The following is an 18,688-nucleotide window of genomic DNA, read 5'->3' as shown; positions in this document are numbered from 1 at the left end:
CAAATCACTGACTTTGAGTTCTTTTTTGGCACTAGCTCCTCATCCGCCATGCTGCTATCTAGCTAGCTGAGCTAACCACACAACACTTCCGGTGTCTGTACTCTTTCTGGTGCGCCTCTCCCGTGGCCACGCCCCCCTGATTCTGACGCATGCTCAGAAGCGATTTCATTGGCTAGCTGTACGACCGTTAGATGCGTCACGCACGGCGCTCATATGAAGTTGAGCGTTTTTTTAAATCGTGCTGTAATTATAATATTTTCAAATCAAAGTAAATAAAACAAACATTAATTAGCTAGCGCACGACGTAAGTAATTCACGACATTAGCCACAGCGCTTGCTAAATCTTCCTCACTTAAAACCGGGGGAAATTTACCAAAGAGTGAGTGCAGAGGTTAGCAAGCTAATGCTAGCTAGCTACGTTAGCTAGCAACGCCATCAATCAGACACAGATGATGCTAACAACATATCCCAAAAGTATGTCACTAGAAATATAAGGAGCGGTGTATTCACATATGATAATAAACATATAAAGCGCATATATTTATTCAAATACGTGCGTCTTTACCGATTGGCGATGTTATTAGCCAGCTAACTAGTAGCTAGCCGTTGAACTAATTTTGAAATATGTAGTTTGTCCAATGAAATCGATGCTGAGGACGCGTCAGAAGCTGGGGGCGTGGCTACGGCAGAAGTACGTTGAAAACGCGAAACTAACATGGCGACGAAAAAAATAAAAAAAACTTTTAGCCTCATCTCTTGAGCCAAAAACAATCGATTCTCCTTTAATCCGAGACAGTTTAGAAATTAGAGTACATTTCTATCTATAGTAGTTATACACAGTTGGAAAAGTGATGATGCCTCGGGGATTTTACCCATGATTCATAGCGGCAGCCAGAAAAACACATTTACTTTTATTTCGTGTTTTTTTTTTTTTTTTTAAATTAAACTTTATCGTTTACCAAAACAGGGGTGATCAGTGTTAACACATCCAATAGTAATCCAAAGCGGTATTAAAGAAAATTTAAAAAAAAAATCTGTCAGATCACATATTTCAGCACACACAAATCAAAGCTATCAAAATTTGTGACGCCACCTAAATACTATCTCCAGATACTGTGTTGACATCGTGTTGAGTAAAACATACAATAAAGGCATAATGCACAGCGAGCCGGTCATTATTGCAAAGCGTACCAGGGTGATGCAGGACATTATGTTATGCTGTACATTATTACAAAAGGAATCAACAGTTTGACATAAAATATTGATTTAAAAAATTATTTTATTGATTTACAAAAATGTTTTTATTGCCTCTGCTATCAGAGCTGCGTCCCAAGCAACAGTCTGTTATACTGAAATAACAGAAAATGTTAAAAGAAAAAACCATAACTGACCAATCAGAATCGAGCATCCAAAAAAAGCTGTGAAATAAAGTATAATGAAAAAGCAAATCCAGAAAATATGCCTAATCTATCATTTTTTGGCATAATTGTAAGAAAACCAAACTGATAATGAGCTCTGCAAAAAAAATGACCTGAGAAAAAACATGAGAGGTGACACACTCCTTCATGAACACGTGCTCAATCTTTCATGGGAACTAACTATGGTAAAGAAAATGTAGTTGGAGGTTGCCATCAACCGAATGAACAAAGTATGAACTGCAGCTTTCTGCCAAGCCCCAATGGCTCAGGTGTTCTTCTAGAAATAAAGCCCTCACTCACTCACTGACTCACTCACTGCCCAGCTTACTCAGAAGTGCAGCGAAATCAAACTAGTATACGGAGAAAAATGGCAGCCGGGGAAAGATATTAACACCCAGCGAGCGTGTTTCATTTATAAGGGAGCCGGTAAAGCTATTGAGATGTTTTTACTTCTCCATATGCCGCCTTGGTTTGAAGATGACGGTTTAAGCCAAATGAAAGATACGTTCAGAGTACAGATGAGGTTTTGTGCACATCTGCACATGTGGCATGACGCTAAAAGTGTGCCAAACATTAAGGGGATCAGAATGACGTCTCTTCTTACACCTTTGGGCTGTTTACATGCTTTATGTGCTAAGAAGAAAAATTACATGAGGACCTTAAATGCAACAACCTCTACAATTTGATTCAAAAGTAGCTGGTGGACGCCTCCGAGATCAACCACCCCCCTCCTGCATATGTATTATAAATGAACACAGACAAAAGGATGAAGAAACTTCTTTATTTTAACGAACTGTCACAGTTACATGATGTTGCAGAACCTTCTCTGATGTTGGAGGATTTGGAAATGAAGCGACCGATGAGAGAGGATTGTATCTTTTAGCGCTAGGTGACAAATAAAATAATGATGAAAGCATAATTTTTTCTAACTTGTTTAACTACAATGTGCAAATACAGTCATAGCAGAGTGTGTAACTCAGCATATTATGTATTTTTACATAATATAACGTGCTATGATTAAAGCTGTTAATAAAATAAATGAATGACAAAGATGATTTGTTAAGTTCTGTGAAGTTTACAAGCAGTATTACTTTAATTTGTGGCTCTGTTGATCTGTTTTACATGCAAACTACAAACAGAAATATTAGTTTTTGTCTGTTATAATCAATTTCATGGTCTGTTATTGTTGTGATGATGGTATTTCTCGTTTGGAATTGTTGTACTAAAGACTAAACACAGCTAATATGATTAAAATCCTCTTATATCACATATAATATTTTGTCGTATGGGGTCCAGAGAGGAGCAGCCACACGTGTGCTCCTCCTGAACTACACTTTGAAGCCTCATCTTTAAAAGAAAAGGTTAAAAACAAACACTCACCACAATCCTGCAGCTGGAGTCAGCCATGACAGCCAAGCCTCGTTAGCCTGCAGCTAGTTAGCTTAGCAACAACGCAGCTAACGGGCTAAGAGGCTACTAGTTCCGGCCGGAAGTGTGTTTATTTTTAAGCTTTGCGCCAGTTGGCTATTTAGCGGAGATGATAAAGAGTGTAAGCACCCACATGGAGTAGACAAGTAGAAGATACTGAGCCTGTTCTCGGAGCTGGAAGGTAAAACTAGGCTTAATTCAGATGAGCTTCAGTCTAAACGACTCTTTTTCTTTCCGGTAAATAAAAACATCAGCAGCTCGTCAGCGGAGCAGCGCGCCCCCTGGAGGCGCGGAGGGATACAGCGCTGCACTCAGTCTGGGAAAAAAGTGTTGTTCAGCTGTTCTATGAAAATGTATTATTTGGCTTCTTCAGTTACACATCTACTAAAATAAATAATAACAAAAATAATAATAATAATAAATAACAAAAAGCAATTTCCCCCTGGGGATTATTAAAGTAATTCTGAAATCAATTCTATATCCCCATGTGCAATATGTTTGAATTTACTGACATGTAGAATTTGTACATATATATTTACATATACGGTGTATGTTGTTATATTCCTTTTATTCTATTCTTATTTTATTCTTGTTACTATTTTTGCACCAATTGGAGTAACGCTCCTAATTTCATTGTACACACGCAATGACAATAAAGGCTCTTGAATTCTTGATTTGATATGATTAATCTGATCCTTTTGCTTGCTCCCAGCTTAAACCAAACTTAACAATAATTAAAACTGAAGTCAAACAATACATCTCCTCAATTCCATTTTCCAACAATAGAAAAACACTGAACATATGCTCCCACTGTAACATATCTATTTTTGAGTGCTGTGATTTGATCAATGTTGATGTTCCGACCCTTAGTATTGTTTTTTTTTTCCATACAATGTATAAGCCGATAAAAATATAATAAAAAAGGTGCATTTATTCAAGTAAAATTATTAGGTACTTCATTAGGGTTCTACTTAAAAGAACAAGGTTGTGATATTTATATACAGTGCTGCTTGAATGTATGTGAACCCCTTGAACAGTTTGAATTTCTTATTTCATCATCACCAGTTTTTCCACATACGAAATGTCAGCTTTATGTTTATCAGTTGCATGTACTTGTTTAGAGGAAATTGTGTGAGAAGCCCAAAAAAAAAAAACTACACAAACCGTGGAATTAGTTTTCTGTACGTGCAAAAGTAAGTGAACTCAGATCACAGATCAGGGTGACACACATTTGGGTGCTTAATTAATAAGTTAGGCAGACCAATCAAAATGAGACATCCTGATTAAAAGCGAGAGGAAACCAACCAAACCACTGTAGTGCCACACAGATCAACAACGCCAAGAGGAAATTAGATATCCGGGGACATCAAGAAGAAGGTAGTGACGGCCCATCAGTCTGGGGAAAGCTCTAAGATCGTCTCCAAAAGATTCCACCTCCGTCCATCCGCCGCAAGACAAATCATTTACAAATAGAGGGCGTTCAACATGACCGCAACTCTGCCTGGAAGTGGACACTCATCAAAACTGTCTTCAAGAAGCACCAGAAAAATAAGAAATCAGGTAAAGTGCCACACACGCACACACACACACACACACACACACATCTCCTCTGAAGAGCTGCAGAGCTCTCTGGCAGCATCTGGGGGAAATGTACATGGTTTTACAATCAGAAATGGGGGGGGAGAAGAAAGGAAGCTTCTGCTCACACAATAGGACAAAGCTGCCTGTTTCAACTTTGCCAGAGAGCATTTGGACAAACCAGAGGCCTTCTGGAAGCCCATTCTCTGGACAGATGAGCCCAAAACAGAATTATTAGCTCACAATCAAAACCGCCATGTACGGAGAAAAGCCAACACTGCAAACCAGCGAAAAACAGCAACCACTCCAGGACGGTTCCCAAACTTTCAGAGTAGAAATGTATGATGCTACTCGATATCACAGGACTCTACTACCAGCACTGCTCCCACTAGTCCACCCATGAACCAAAACCGACAATAACGGCATTAAAATGTGCACCAACTGTGCACAATGTTTATTCAGATCAACCTCATTTCAGAATGTGCACATTTTCAATGTGCAATATCAGTATTTCAGCCATTTCTCCTACATGTAATCTTATAATATCAACTGCTGAGTCTGTCTATCGTTTACATTATATAAAGTGTTTATTTCACATACTTTTTTTATATATCCTCCCTGTTTCTATTGTTTCTATTGTAATACTTCCTCTTGTTTGAATTGTACATCTTTTCTTTTCCTATTGTTGTAGTTTATTTCTATTTTTCTCCTCACAGTCAAGTTTCACAGAGTCAAATTCCTTGTTTGCCTGTTCAAACTTGGCCAATAAAGTTGATTCTGATTCTTTATATATTTTTACATATTTCAAGTTAAGTTTAAGTTTCTTAATTCAACCCCTGACATTGAGTGTAATTTTGACCTTTATTATTTTCTAATGACTTTAAATTAATTTCTACTTCAAATAAAACTATATAAATACTTTTCTTTAATGCAGGCCTTATGGCTGCTATCTGTTTCCTTATTATTTGTTTTTATTTTATTATTTTATGTCGAATTGTATACCTGTGCTTTATTTGAAAATACATGTATGGCTTAAATAAAAATAAAAAAATTAAAATAAATATTGGGGGAAAAAAGACAATAATTTTACTTCCGCGTTTAAAGGACCCAACCCGGAAGTGAAGTTGACCAATAGGATAACTAATGTGTGGTTGAAATGTTAAAAGACTCACGGTGCAGAGTTTACGTTTCCGCCGAGCTGAATTACTGCCGATTCTGATGCCAGAACCACGACCAGGACCAGAGGAAGCCGCTGCCTGCACCGAGGGAACCGCATCAAACTTCAGCCTCACCCGGTCATTGCTGCGACACCCCATCCTGAGCTGCATCACATCGCCTGGAAGATAATCCTCCGGGTTGAAATGGGCGCCGCAGATGACCGCGCTCCTCGTGGCGGACGCTGCGGTGAAGTCCGGCCTCTGCATCTGCACGAAATGCACCCAGGCACGAAAACCGGCCCCGTTCTTGGTCCTGTTGGGAAAGGTGTGGACTCGGTGTCCTGTCAGGTTGGAGTTTGTGCAAGCTGCGCAAACACAGTAATTCACCATGGTGATAAAGTGGTGAAGTGTGACATGAAACCTGTGCAGAAACACTCACTAATGTTACTCCAGCGGGCGGAGCAAAGGAGGCCATGACTTCCTTTAGTTACGTCAGCGCCCGTAATATGATGCCAAGTTGAGAAAAAGGGCTGTTTTATACTTAAAACCAGTCACTTTAACACACACAGATACAATATATAAATATAATTAATTATAATATATATATATATGCACATTGCAGATACCTATAATTCAGTTCTTCCTAAGTTTCGATCATAGACACTCAAATAAAAAAATGAAACATTTGTCTCCGCCTTCCTCCTCCGCATGACGTCACTTTTACCATTCATTCGTATCGGGGTTCAAGCTTCAGAATTCCACGACGTCAGTTCATTCCATGCGTGTGCGACAGAAGAATCCTCACCAGGAGAAAGTCAGATATCCACCAGGCGGCCATTTTGGCTCCAATTATGTTTTCAGATATCCAAACCAGCATTCTTACCTGTAGAAATATATTTGGAGGACATCAGCAATTGCACTGTTTCTAGACATAACTGCAATAGAAGATATTTGAAATTCCATTTTTCAAGTCACAATGTATTCTGGGTAATCCAAATTATTCTCTGCTGTAGCTTTTTTTTTTTTTCTTTTTTGTTAAATGAACCAGTGTGATTGAATGTTTGTACATTTTTCTAAATAAATGACTTAAAAAAGGAGCGCTTTCACCACTTTTCCCTCTGTAAGTAGATATATATGTTTACTGCGATGGGTGCAGGTAGGACAGTATCAGTATTGCATCTATTTATAGGCCTGCATGTACAGTATATATCAGAATCAGAATTCCTTTAATAATCCCCAGGGGGAAATTGCTTTTGTTACACACAGCTCCAAAAGAATAAGAATAAACTTCAAACACAAAGTAAAAATATAAATATATCAAGTATGTATAAAAAATGATGTATTAAAAATCATATAGACAGAGATGTAAATAGTAAGTAAGAATAGGATAAGTGTAAAGGAGTTACTTTGTGGATTAAGATTTCACATTCTCCACAGGTAACTTTATAAAATTGTATGCACTTTTATAGATTAACCTACTTAATTGTAAATAAAGTAGTTAAAATTAGCTTCACCTTAACCAGCTACAGCAGCAAAATGCAGCTCGTACTTTACAGATGTATAGAGTGGAAATACTTGATACAAGTAAAAGTACTGCATTCAAAATGTTGCTTAAAATCAAAAACTAAAAACATAAAAATCCTAAACATGTCCCACATTTTCTAACAATAAATGTTAAAGGTGAAGTAAAAGTATTCAAGCTTTTAATCACTGATGTGTTTAGAGTCGTAGACCACAGCTGGCAGGTTGGCTACTTAGTACTTAAGTATATACTATACTTTAACTTTACTCCATTAGCTACATTTCTGAGGGAAATATTGTTTCTTTTACTTCTCTACATTTAGGCCTGTATTTCACAATTGTGCTACTCACTATATCAAGGTTTTATTCTCAAATACCAAGTTAATATCAACTTAAACATAAATGATGGTGCACTGTTGTACAAACATTATATAAAGTAGTTCAAACCAGCTCCATCAAAGCACCTGCTAAAACTGTTACTTATACAACTATGATAATTATGAAAATAATAATTGCACTTTTTATATATTAAGTACAGTAAGATAGATAGATAGATAGATAGATATTTAGGTATTCCTACTTTTACTTCAGTAAAGCTTAAACATCCTGTTTTGAGTGTATTTGTCTTTATTGTCTCTGTAACAATCAACTGTTACAATAAAGCATCACAGTTTTGAATGTCTCGGCGCATGCGCAAACCGGCTCAGCCGCTAACCAGTGACTAGCTAGCTTCCCGTACTGTTCAGTCAGTTTAGACCCGTGCTTTCGCTGACTATTGTAAACAGTCATTGTTTAACCGTAAGTCGTTTCTACCGAGCGGGATTAACGTGAACGAGGCGTGAAAGAATATGCCCAAAAATAAAGGTAAGAGTCGGAGGAAGACGTTAACATATGTTGGAGTGTTGTCGAACCCGCCGCGGAGACACACGCAGTGAAAACGTGACACCGAGCAGCTAAGTGCTAACTAGTTAGCCACATGAATTTAGAGTCATAGTCAGTCGTGCCTGCGTGTAGCTTAGCCACCAAACATAAATTCGACTGCGATGGTGATGGAGTTGGTTCAAGCCTAATAAAGTTACTCAACACTTTGTGCCTGCTAGCTAGTTAGTTAGCTAGCTAGCTAAAATAGCTAACTTGGTAGTGTAAATCCGTTGCTAGCTGACACAGCTAACTAGCTGCTTGCTAATTAAACCGCACCCCGGTCTGGCCCGTGACATCTGCGATTGTATTGGACCTAAATCAATAAGTAACAACGCCAGGTGATTGTACCAGGCTGTATAAGTAATTTGAACATTTTATTTAAGTGTCCTATAAAATACGACGTCTCCAGGATGTCTGTTAGATTAGCGAACTAAGCTAAGCTAAGCTAAACCTTAGCCACCGGCATAGTTATTCCTTATCTTCTACTGTCTTCCCTGGCAGGCAGAGCATATGACACTTTAATTCAATGTCAATAACCGTTTACAGGCCGATTATCAGCTAGAAGTTGATACGGCAAGAAGATGACTCTACAGAAGTGGAACCGAAACCCTATTGATTAAACACCGTTATCTTGGCGAAAAGGAGAAAATCATTACCAAGGAGTGGACAACATTAATCTGTATGTTGCTGTGTGTGTTTGTAGGTAAAGGAGGAAAGAATCGGCGACGTGGAAAGAACGAGAATGAGTCTGAGAAGAGAGAGCTGGTGTTCAAAGAGGATGGACAGGGTGAGTCCTGGTTATGATGAGGGGGGGCTTAGAAGTAAAATTACACTGAACCCAGGCAAGTTAAGATCCATCAGTCTCTGTCCATGTATGGGGGAGGTATGTGTCTTTCCAAGGGGAGGAAAGTTTGAAGATAAACCTCCTTTATAGCCCAAACAAATAAACTTGTAGTCACATGAGCAAAGGCTTACTTCAGATAGAAATTATGGCCTGTAATTCACTTTGGTGAAAAACTGGAAAAATCTTCACATTTGAGTGGAGCTTTAACACTCAGCCAAACAATAGGAAGTTAGCCAACAGCTATTTTGATAATTAAGTCATTTAATTGACCACAAACTGAATAATTTGGAGTTATGGGCTGTTAGTGGGAAATTGTGACAAGCGTGTTTCACCGTTTACTGAATTTTCTGAAGTAATCGGTTAATAATTAAGGAGTTGGCAGACTAATAAAGAATGAAAATAATCATTGGATGCAGCCCCACGTTTCAGAAGAGAACATTTGGCATTTTTGCTTGATGACTGACTGAAACAATTGTTGCTGTAAATTTCCTGTTGGACTTTAATTCAGCGTGTGTGACAGCCGACAGAAAGAGCCTCAGAAAAATCAAACTTATGGCACCAAACAAAGACAAAATGAAGCCTAACAAATACAGACACTTTGGACAATAGACAGCTCACATTTGAGGAAAAATAATTTCATTAGCGGTGATTAAAATGGATTGTTTGACATGCAGCAGGCGTTGTTACAGAGAGCTTCACTAGATGGTGGTATCAGCCTGCAGACAGACGGGTTCACAGCGTCAGCTGCAGAACTCAGTGCTGCCAAAATCCCTGTTGGGATGGAAGTGAGCCCAGTGTGTGGAGGAGGCTCTTCTGGTTTAAGGAGCTCCTTCAAGTACAGCAGTGAGATGCTATATTTACTGCAAATGTTTGTAAAATCATCTCTTTATGTGTCAGTTTGACTTGCAAAGATAAACTGGAGCTCTCCTGCCACATTTCACCACTTGACTACGGACTAGTTTGTATAAATAATTTATTTAACTCTATTGGGCTTTTCCAGTGAGTGACCTGGTGGCGTGTGAATAAATAATACCAGGATTATGCTGTGTCCACTTGTTTAATGCAAAAGCGCTTCCTTCTCCTTTTTTTTACTGGCCTTTTTTGTACAACAGTAGAACTTATAACGGGGTTCATATGGGGGCTGGAAATCCTTGAAAATGCTTGATTTTTAATGTGTCGTTTTCAAGGTTTGAAAAGTGCTTGACATTCTAATTGCATGACCATAATAGTTCACTCAATAGATAAATAATTGATCTTGGAGAGGCAGATTTATTTGAGTGTGTGATTTTTACCACTAGGAAAATATGGTGCAGGACACGCTTGAAAATACTTAAACTGCTTGAATTTGCCTGTTGGGAACCCTGATATATATATATATATATATATATATATATACATATATATATATATATATATATATATATATATATATATATATATATATATATATATATAAATAATACTTTTGTTCCTACAGTCATTAGTGTTGGCGTCAACATATCTTACTAAATATTCAGGGTAAAGTGCCTCAATCAGACTGCAGAAGGTGTAGGAATCTTAAGTAATGCGCTCTAACATTAGCAGAGTTATTACGTATTTCAGACGACGTTGGGCACTACTTCTAATAAACAACAAACCCTGCCAACCATCTATATTATATTTAATTTATTAGTTATCTTCCATAAAGCACTCCTTAACTCTCAGTCATCCCAAATGCAGGCACTGTTTTCCTGAGCAGGATGTCTTGGGCCTGTATCGTCAGTAGAGCTGCTGCCATCACCTACACATCCATGTTGCTGACTTTACCTTTGATTAACCGCCCTCTGCTCTCCTGTGTCCGTCCAGAATATGCTCAGGTGATTAAGATGCTGGGGAACGGGCGTCTGGAGGCCATGTGCTTTGATGGAACCAAGCGGCTTTGCCACATCAGAGGAAAACTCCGGAAAAAGGTGGGAATGTCCCGACTGTCCTTTCGCACCTTTTCCCCCCCAACTAGCACACACAGGAAACCCCCTGACGTAATGCTGAATCAGCGTGTTCACAATGGTCAACCAGCCGCCGTTAATGTGGCAGCATGAACTCAATTGACCGTGTGTGTGTGTGTGTTTTAGGGTCACCAAGTGCGGCGTGTTTGTGTGTGACACAGGGTGATCTTTGCTCTGTTTTGTTTTCTTCTAGGTTTGGATTAACACGTCAGACATCATCCTGGTCGGACTGAGAGATTACCAGGTGTGTTGGTCGCTCACACATGACACAGATCAGACTGTTAATTCTTGAACCGACGCCTCATTGTGAGGACACGTGGCACCGGCCTTGTTAAATAACCAGAAACACGTCTGTAGCCTTCAAATTGGAAGGGTTTTTGTGCTCCAAGTTAGTGACATCGATGGCACACTTATCTTCATTTGACCAAACTTGCTGACAGTTCGGTTACTTAGTCATAGATATTTGTTTCTGTCACTAAAACACTCCCGACATTTCACCGTAAACACTTCACTTTCAGGACAACAAAGCTGACGTCATCCTCAAGTACAACGCAGATGAGGCTCGCAGTTTGAAAGCCTACGGAGAGCTGCCAGAGCACGGTGAGTTAAACCACACGGCATGCCAACAAACACCATGTGTCTGACAACATTATGGCATTAATCCACTCAGAGGGAGACCTGTAAGATCCTTTTTGTTTAACCACAAATGGCAGTTATATCGCTCTCTTCAAAGATACCAGACTCCATTGACGAAAACAGTAATTCTACCTTGCAGAACACTGGAGTACCTGGTCTACAGCTGCCTCCATCATATAGCTTGTTTGAGCTATTGTGTGTTAAACAAATATTCTGTTGGATCTGAATTTAAAACCCCAAAGTCACACAGAAACACAAACAAACCAACAGATCAAGACAACGGTAGACCAGCAACTCCTGTATAAAATTAATGTTTTTGTCAGTGGAGTCTGGTGTGTTTGAGGAGAGCGATATAACAGCTGTTTCTGATGAACTCAGCTCAGAGTGTTATTCTAAGTGTGTGACAGCATCATGGAAAGGATCCCTACAGAGAGAGACCTGGAAGATCCTTTTGGTTTAACCACAAACAGCCGTTATGTTGCTCTCTGCACACACACCAGACTCCATTCAGAAAAACTGTACTTTTACATTGCAGAACACTGAAGTTGTTGGTCTGCTGCTGCCCCTATCAGTTAGTTTGTTTGTGTTGTGTTGTGTGATTTTGGTGTTTTGAAGTTTTAAAATGCAAAAGTCATACAGTCACAACTCTTATGTCCTGTGAGGGACATCGCTGTTTTTATCAATGGAGTCTGGTGTCTTTGAGGAGAGCGATACAACAGGTGTTTCTGTTTGATAAGGAAGGATCTTCCAGGACTAACTCTGTAGGGATCCTTCCCATAATGCTGTCTGACACTCAGAATGACAATCTGATCAAACCTGTTGGTGGTAAAAACAAACACTTTGATCAGGTGCAGTGGCGATCTACTAAACAAACCCCAAACTTTTTGTATCTACCTTCCAAGGTTTAGGTTGTAACAGATTAAAAGCTTAAAAATACTGTTATCCTTTAAATATTGTTGGAATTGGTGAAATAATTCATGTCGTCTCTGATCTTAAACAGCAGAGTTTCAGATTTTTGACCTCTAACATACAGAATTTCACATTCATGCCTCTCTCTGTTCATCGTAATGTAGTGGAACTGGTGTTTTGGGGGGAGATATCTGTTGTATTTCATCTATAACGTTCCCCACAATGTTCCCTCTCTCAGCTAAAATCAACGAGACAGACACCTTCGGGCCCGGAGACGACGACGAGATCCAGTTTGATGACATTGGCGATGATGATGAGGACATTGACGATGTAAGCTCCTTTTATATTTTATTATCAACTTTTCCTTTTACTTCTTTGTGGAAGTGATGTCACGTCTGGGTCCAAAAACCAAGATGGCGACGCTCATAAAGCGAAAACAGGGTGACGTTGTGGTGGTTAGGGGTCACTTCTTCTCTACAGTCTACGGCAAAAACAGGATATAAAAGCAATAAAAAGAACAGAGCGATACATTTAAACAGTCTGCAGATAATATTGCACAGGTGAATAAAGGTGTTTTCCCTCTCTTTCCAGATCTAAAGTCCTGCTACTGGAGGAGGAAGGTGGGATTTTACTACAAAGATGCTCCGATTGGGATATTTTGAGCCGCCACACTGCACCGATAATGATTATTTTTATTAAGATCAGCCTATGCCAATCCAATCCAGTTTATTAAAATACAGTTTGTTTCCATTTACTCCAGTTTGTTAACCATCCGTAGGCGTCTTTGTTGTTCGGAGAACTTTAAGTGCATTTCACGTAGCAGGAAAAACGACACCAGTACTTTGAGTTTATTGTTAGCATGAATGAATATGAGACGCTGCTTCGGTCCGACTGTGTCAGTTATCACTTGTGGCGACTGGACGGCGAAGCAGCGGGCTGCCTGGCGACCGACGACGCCGCCGCAGACAGTTTACCTTCTCCGCCTTCGTGCAGTTGGACTGGAGAACCAGAGTAGGCTGATCACCAGCATCATATTTAAGGTGAATATCCAGATCATTGCTGGATTTTTACCTTCTCTTTTCTTATTTTTATTTTGCTCCAATATCCACAAAAACACTCACTCAGAGGTTTTATATTTTTTTCTTCTTCTTTCTGTATTGTCCCAAGAAACACTCACTCACTCATGCCGATACCATTTTAAAAAGAAGAAAAAAGTATTTATATTGATTTCACACTATGTGGAATATAGTAAGTTCAGAATCTCTGGATTCGCCAATAAACAGATAAACCAGTTTATGTTATTTTTTTAATTTTTATTTCTTCCTGTCTGTATCATTGTAGCTGTTTATTAACGCCAGGAGGAAGATAGTAACACCGGCTCTGTATCACTTTGTTCGCGTCATATTCCACTGACGACGTATCACAGCGAGATATTTGCTCGTGTTTTTGGTTGAACCGCGGCTGAATGGCGGGCGCTCCCTCTCCCTCTCCCTGTGAAATCAAAAGAAGAATCACAATGTATTTTTCTATTGTTTCCCTTATTTGTGTTTCCGTCTGGTTTGTTTTGTTCCTTTTTTTTTTTTGTTTGTTTTTTGTTTCCATGTTTCTGTTTTGAACTCTCGGCTGCTCGCTCTGCGGCTTCGACACACCGTGAAGCTCGGCCCGGTCGGCCATTCTGCCTCACGCTAGACCAGCGGTTCCCAAACCTACCTACACACACACACACACACACACACCAGTTAAACCTCACATCAGAGTAGCCTGACACCTCTGAACCTCTAGAAAGTCTAATAACAGCGACACACAGTAGTATATCGTCCTCCTGCCTCCCCTCCTGACGCTCCCTGAGGGGGCCCAGCACCTCAGTTTGGGAACCACTGCTCTAGACCACATGGGCCCTGTTGCTGCTGTTGCTGTAACTCTGAATTAATAAAAAAATGTACTATGATGTTTGAAGGCTGGGTTTCCAATAAAGATCTTAACTCCACTGACCTGGCATAGTGATTTGTGGGCGACGCATGCACTTCCTGTGCCGGTCTGAAGGTGGCAGAGTTGAGCTAAAGAACATGGAGCTTCACGCCCTTCAGAGCTCCAGGCCAAGATCACCGAGGGCTGCTGGGTGTTGACGGAGCACAATAAGTCAGGCTGCAGGCTATTTCTGTCAACAGAGGGAAGATGGGGTGGCAAAAACTTTATTAGCAACAGTCTGTCCTCACAGTGAATCCCAGCTCTGAACCTGATCTCTGACTTTCTCTTCTACTGTTATGTTGTTTTTGTCTGTCTTTATTAAGGTCCGATGTTGTTCGCTTGTCTTTCCTGAAACATGCACACGTGAAAAACCTTTTAGGGTTTTGCCAAGATCTCAGGGTGATGATGAAGAGACACACCCTCGAATGATGACGTGGTGTCTTAAAGATATTACATGTTTTCTAAAGAATGACCCAGTATCTCAAAATAATGCCTTGGTGTCCTAAAAATATGATTTCTATTTTTAAATAATGATTTAGTACCTCAAAACGATTAGAAAGTCAAAATTATGACTTTTTTTCAAAATGCTAGTAACTCAAAATGACTAACTTTCTTAAAATAATGATTTAATACCTCAAAATAATGATCTGGTATCTTAAAAATATGTTATCTATACTTGTTTAACGACTTAGAATAAGAATAATGACTTTTTCTCTAAATAATGACCAGATAAATGTATTTTCCACCACTGACATATAGTTTGTGTTCATTGTTCACATGTTGGTTAGTGTGATATAAAATACAGTGGTTATTTATAGAGGTGTGTGTGTGTGTGTGTGTGTGTGTGTGTGTGTGTGTGTGTTTGACCCACATCCTACGTCATCCAGCCTCGCTTTGGTTCAAGTGTGACGTAACGCCGCCGCTGGGTTCGTCACGTGTGCTCTGGCACGAGCCAAATGAGGCCACGTGACAGAGAGTGTGGGGGGGGCACGATCACACACCTTTATATTAAAACGGAATCAATTTAATCAATCAATCTATTTTTTAATTCTAATTTTACTCAACAGTTTGTGCTTCCGCCAGGATACATAGTTCTAGTGGGACTATGTCGCTAGGCAACACATAACGGCATCAGTGGTGATTGTTGGCGCATTAATATGTAAATTGGCCAGCTGTGAAGCGGTCAGAGGTCTGCACCGCGACAAAACTGTATTAATTTATTTAAACTATATCAATCTTGTTTGTTTCTTATTTTCTTAAAAACTGTAAAGACATTTAAAGCCACATAAAAAACAATTATTAATATTGATTAATAACATTAATTTTATCCAATATGTTCTACAGTATTTTTGTGAGGTTATCGTTAGATAGAAAGTAGAGCCAAAGTTGATTCTTCTGTAAACATGGCTAACTATTAGCTATCAGCTAGCTAACACAGAATCATAGCTACACCACCTATATAGCTGTTGTTTTAAATTTGTTTGTTTATTTTAAACTGAAAGACATGTAGAGCCACATAAAACAATTAATAATATATAGTTTCTGCGATATGATCTACAGTAATATTTGTGAGGTATGTAAGGTAGAAAGTAGACCCAAACTACTTCTTCTATTGTGGCTAACTATTAGCTAGCTAGCTAACACAGAATCACAGCTTCAACACCTATATCACTCGTTTTGTTTGTTTATTTTTCAAGTGCAGGACATGCAGAGCCACATGAAATACTACTATATGTTTTCTGCGATATGTTCTACAATTACATTTGTGAGGTAAGTTATGTGGAAAGTCGATGATTTTGAGTTGACTCTTCTTCAAACATGGCTAACTATTAGCTAGCTAACCGAGAATCACAGCTACACCACCTCTGTAGCTTCTTTTTGTTTATTTTTTTAAAGTGCAACACACGTAGAGCCACATAAAATAATAATATATGATTTCTTCGATGTGCTCTACAGTTATATTTGTGAGGTAAGTTAGGTGGAAAATGGATGATTTTGACTTGACTCTTCTTCAAACACGGCTAACCGTTAGCTAGCTAACGCAGAACCAAAGCTACAGCACTTGGAAAACAACAGCTCGAAGGCAGGAGGCGCCCTCCCTCCCTTCCTTCCTCCCTCCCTCCCCTCTCTGTCTCCCTACTCAGCATCACACTCTCCTCCGTCTTTTCCTGAGTCACTGTGCCGGACAGGCGGGCTCCTGCTGCGGGCTTCAGCGGTCCTCTGGCTCCCGTCGGGTGAACATACGAGGCGACATTTGACATGACAGAAGTGGCTTCAAGCCTTCCTGAGATGACAGGTGAGCAAACAAAGCTCTCATTCATTCACATTCACCCATAACTGTGCAGGAGATGCTCATTTAATGTCCGTGCACACACCCAGACATCTCATATACGAGACACAAAAAGCCTTTCACTGCGAATATAATCCACATTATGTCATTAATAACACTGGAGTGATTTGGATTTAATGATGAGGTTCAGCACAATTTGAGTCTGACTGATCGAGTCACAGATAAAATCGTTTTTTGCAATGCACCTGGAGATGTATTTATCATTATTAGACACTGATGTCATGTGTTTTCAGTCATGTCATGTTGCTGCAACGTGGTTTCACATGAAACACTGACATTAAGAGGTATATAAATAGGCTATGCAATATCAATTATTGGTGTATTTCAGATACAGTGTGCAGTACAGTAGCCTTTCTGATTAATGCAAAAATGGGGGATGTCTTGTCGGCACATTTGATAACATACAGTATGTTCTGTTTGCATGTGTTGCAAAGTACGTATGGAGAAAATGATATATATTTTCTCATTCCTCTGCATCCCCATTTGTGACTGACAGGCTGCCTTTTCTCAGGGATGTTCTTCATTTACGTTCCTTCAGTATCGCAGCAGCTTATTACCAGCTGAAATTGCTCAACTGGAAAAAAAAATCCATTAGTTCCTATATAACACGTGATTCAGCTGATTTGTTTAATCTCATTTTTCTGCATGTGATGTCATCCTGAGGGAAGATGAAGCAGAGCGTAAAACCCCTGGGACACTTAGCTCAGATTTGCATGTATTTGCATATCTAATGACCGTGTGTGTGTGTGTGTGTGTGTGTGTGTGTGCAGTATATGTGGTTGAGAAGAGGTTTGTGTGGCCGCCCCCTATGTATGTGTGTACACGTCCATAACTGTCCTCTGGCAGCTTTGAGAAACAAAAACATAACAGGACGAAGACTCCAGGGTCCCACACTGACAGCTTATACTGACACTTAACCCCAAATGTGTTACAGTGACTGACAGCAGATTTATTGCATTTGGACGCCATGATGCGCATGCGTGATTGCAGTTTCCATATTGACAAATGGAGCAGTCACATTCACCACTCCAGCTTTATGGGTTTTTTTTTTAGCTGTATTTGCCTCTTGGCCGTCGTAGCATGAATCACGTCTGACTGCTCTCTCCAAAACACAGCGCTGGTTCCTCCTCCTGCGCCGCTGACCACCAATAGGCATGCGTCTCCTTCTCGATCGCCCAAACGCAGCAGCTCTCCAGGTAAACTCCTAATCAGAGTCACACTCTTTGATGTGCTGCCATTATGTTCATAAACCAGGGCAGAGAAAATAGAAAACGTGACAGCATATGGTCCACGTCCTAATTATCCTGTCTAATAGAAAATATCTTATGGTTGATTCTCACAGTAACTATATACAGTCGTATGAAAAAGTTTGGGCACCCCTGACAATTTCCATTATTTTCATTTCTAAATCATGAGGTGTTTGGATCAGCAATTTCATTTTGATTTATCAAATAACTGATGGACACAGTAATATTTCAGTAGTGAAATGAGTTTTATTGGATTAACAGAAAATGTGCAATATGCATCAAAACAAAATTAGACAGGTGCATAAATTTGGGCACCCCAACAGAAAAATCACATCAATATCTGATAGAGCCTCCTTTTGCCAAAATAACAGCCTCTAGACGGTTCTTATAGCCCCTAATCAGTGTCTGGATTCTGGATGAAGGTATTTTCGACCATTCCTCCTTACAAAACATCTCCAGTTCAGTTTGGTTTGATGGTTGCCGAGCATGGACAGCCCGCTTCAAATCATCCCACAGATTTTCAATAATATTCAGGTCTGGGGACTGGGATGGCCATTCCAGAACATTGTACTTGTTCCTCTGCATGAATTCCTGAGTAGATTTTGAGCAGTGTTTTGGGTCGTTGTCTTGTTGAAATATCCAGCCCCGGCGTAACTTCAACTTTGTGACTGATTCTTGAACATTATTCTCAAGAATCTGCTGATATTGAGTGGAATTCATGCGATC

The 18,688-nt window shown here is 39.6% G+C and overlaps 2 protein-coding genes across 2 annotated transcripts in view; both read left to right on the top strand.

Moving 5' to 3' along the window:
• The first annotated feature begins 7,800 nt into the window (after window positions 1–7,800).
• Window positions 7,801–14,384, top strand: eif1axb (eukaryotic translation initiation factor 1A X-linked b). Its single transcript, XM_070853142.1, has 7 exons — window positions 7,801–7,966; window positions 8,727–8,810; window positions 10,713–10,816; window positions 11,046–11,096; window positions 11,371–11,452; window positions 12,636–12,727; window positions 12,989–14,384. The coding sequence occupies exons 1-7, from the start codon at window positions 7,951–7,953 to the stop codon at window positions 12,992–12,994; spliced, it is 435 nt and encodes a 144-aa protein (XP_070709243.1). The 5' UTR covers window positions 7,801–7,950; the 3' UTR covers window positions 12,995–14,384.
• map7d2b (MAP7 domain containing 2b) overlaps window positions 13,257–18,688 on the top strand; it is a 29,074-nt gene continuing 23,642 nt past the window's right edge. The window contains exon 1 of the mRNA XM_070853362.1: window positions 13,257–13,389. Coding sequence (XP_070709463.1) covers window positions 13,257–13,389 — 133 coding nt within the window. The remainder of the gene's footprint in view (window positions 13,390–18,688) is intronic.

Source organism: Pempheris klunzingeri, chromosome 21 (genome assembly GCF_042242105.1).
Source record: "Pempheris klunzingeri isolate RE-2024b chromosome 21, fPemKlu1.hap1, whole genome shotgun sequence".
Lineage (NCBI taxonomy): Eukaryota > Metazoa > Chordata > Actinopteri > Acropomatiformes > Pempheridae > Pempheris > Pempheris klunzingeri.
The sequence above is the reverse complement of the archived record's forward strand: the minus strand, read 5'-3'. Positions and strand labels throughout refer to the sequence as shown.

Excerpts from the sequence above, each read along its gene's own strand:
- eif1axb (XM_070853142.1), top strand. Across the intron at positions 8,811-10,712 it reads GTTCAAAGAGGATGGACAGG|AATATGCTCAGGTGATTAAG; the intron begins GTGAGTCCTGGT and ends GTGTCCGTCCAG. Across the intron at positions 11,097-11,370 it reads TCGGACTGAGAGATTACCAG|GACAACAAAGCTGACGTCAT; the intron begins GTGTGTTGGTCG and ends CTTCACTTTCAG.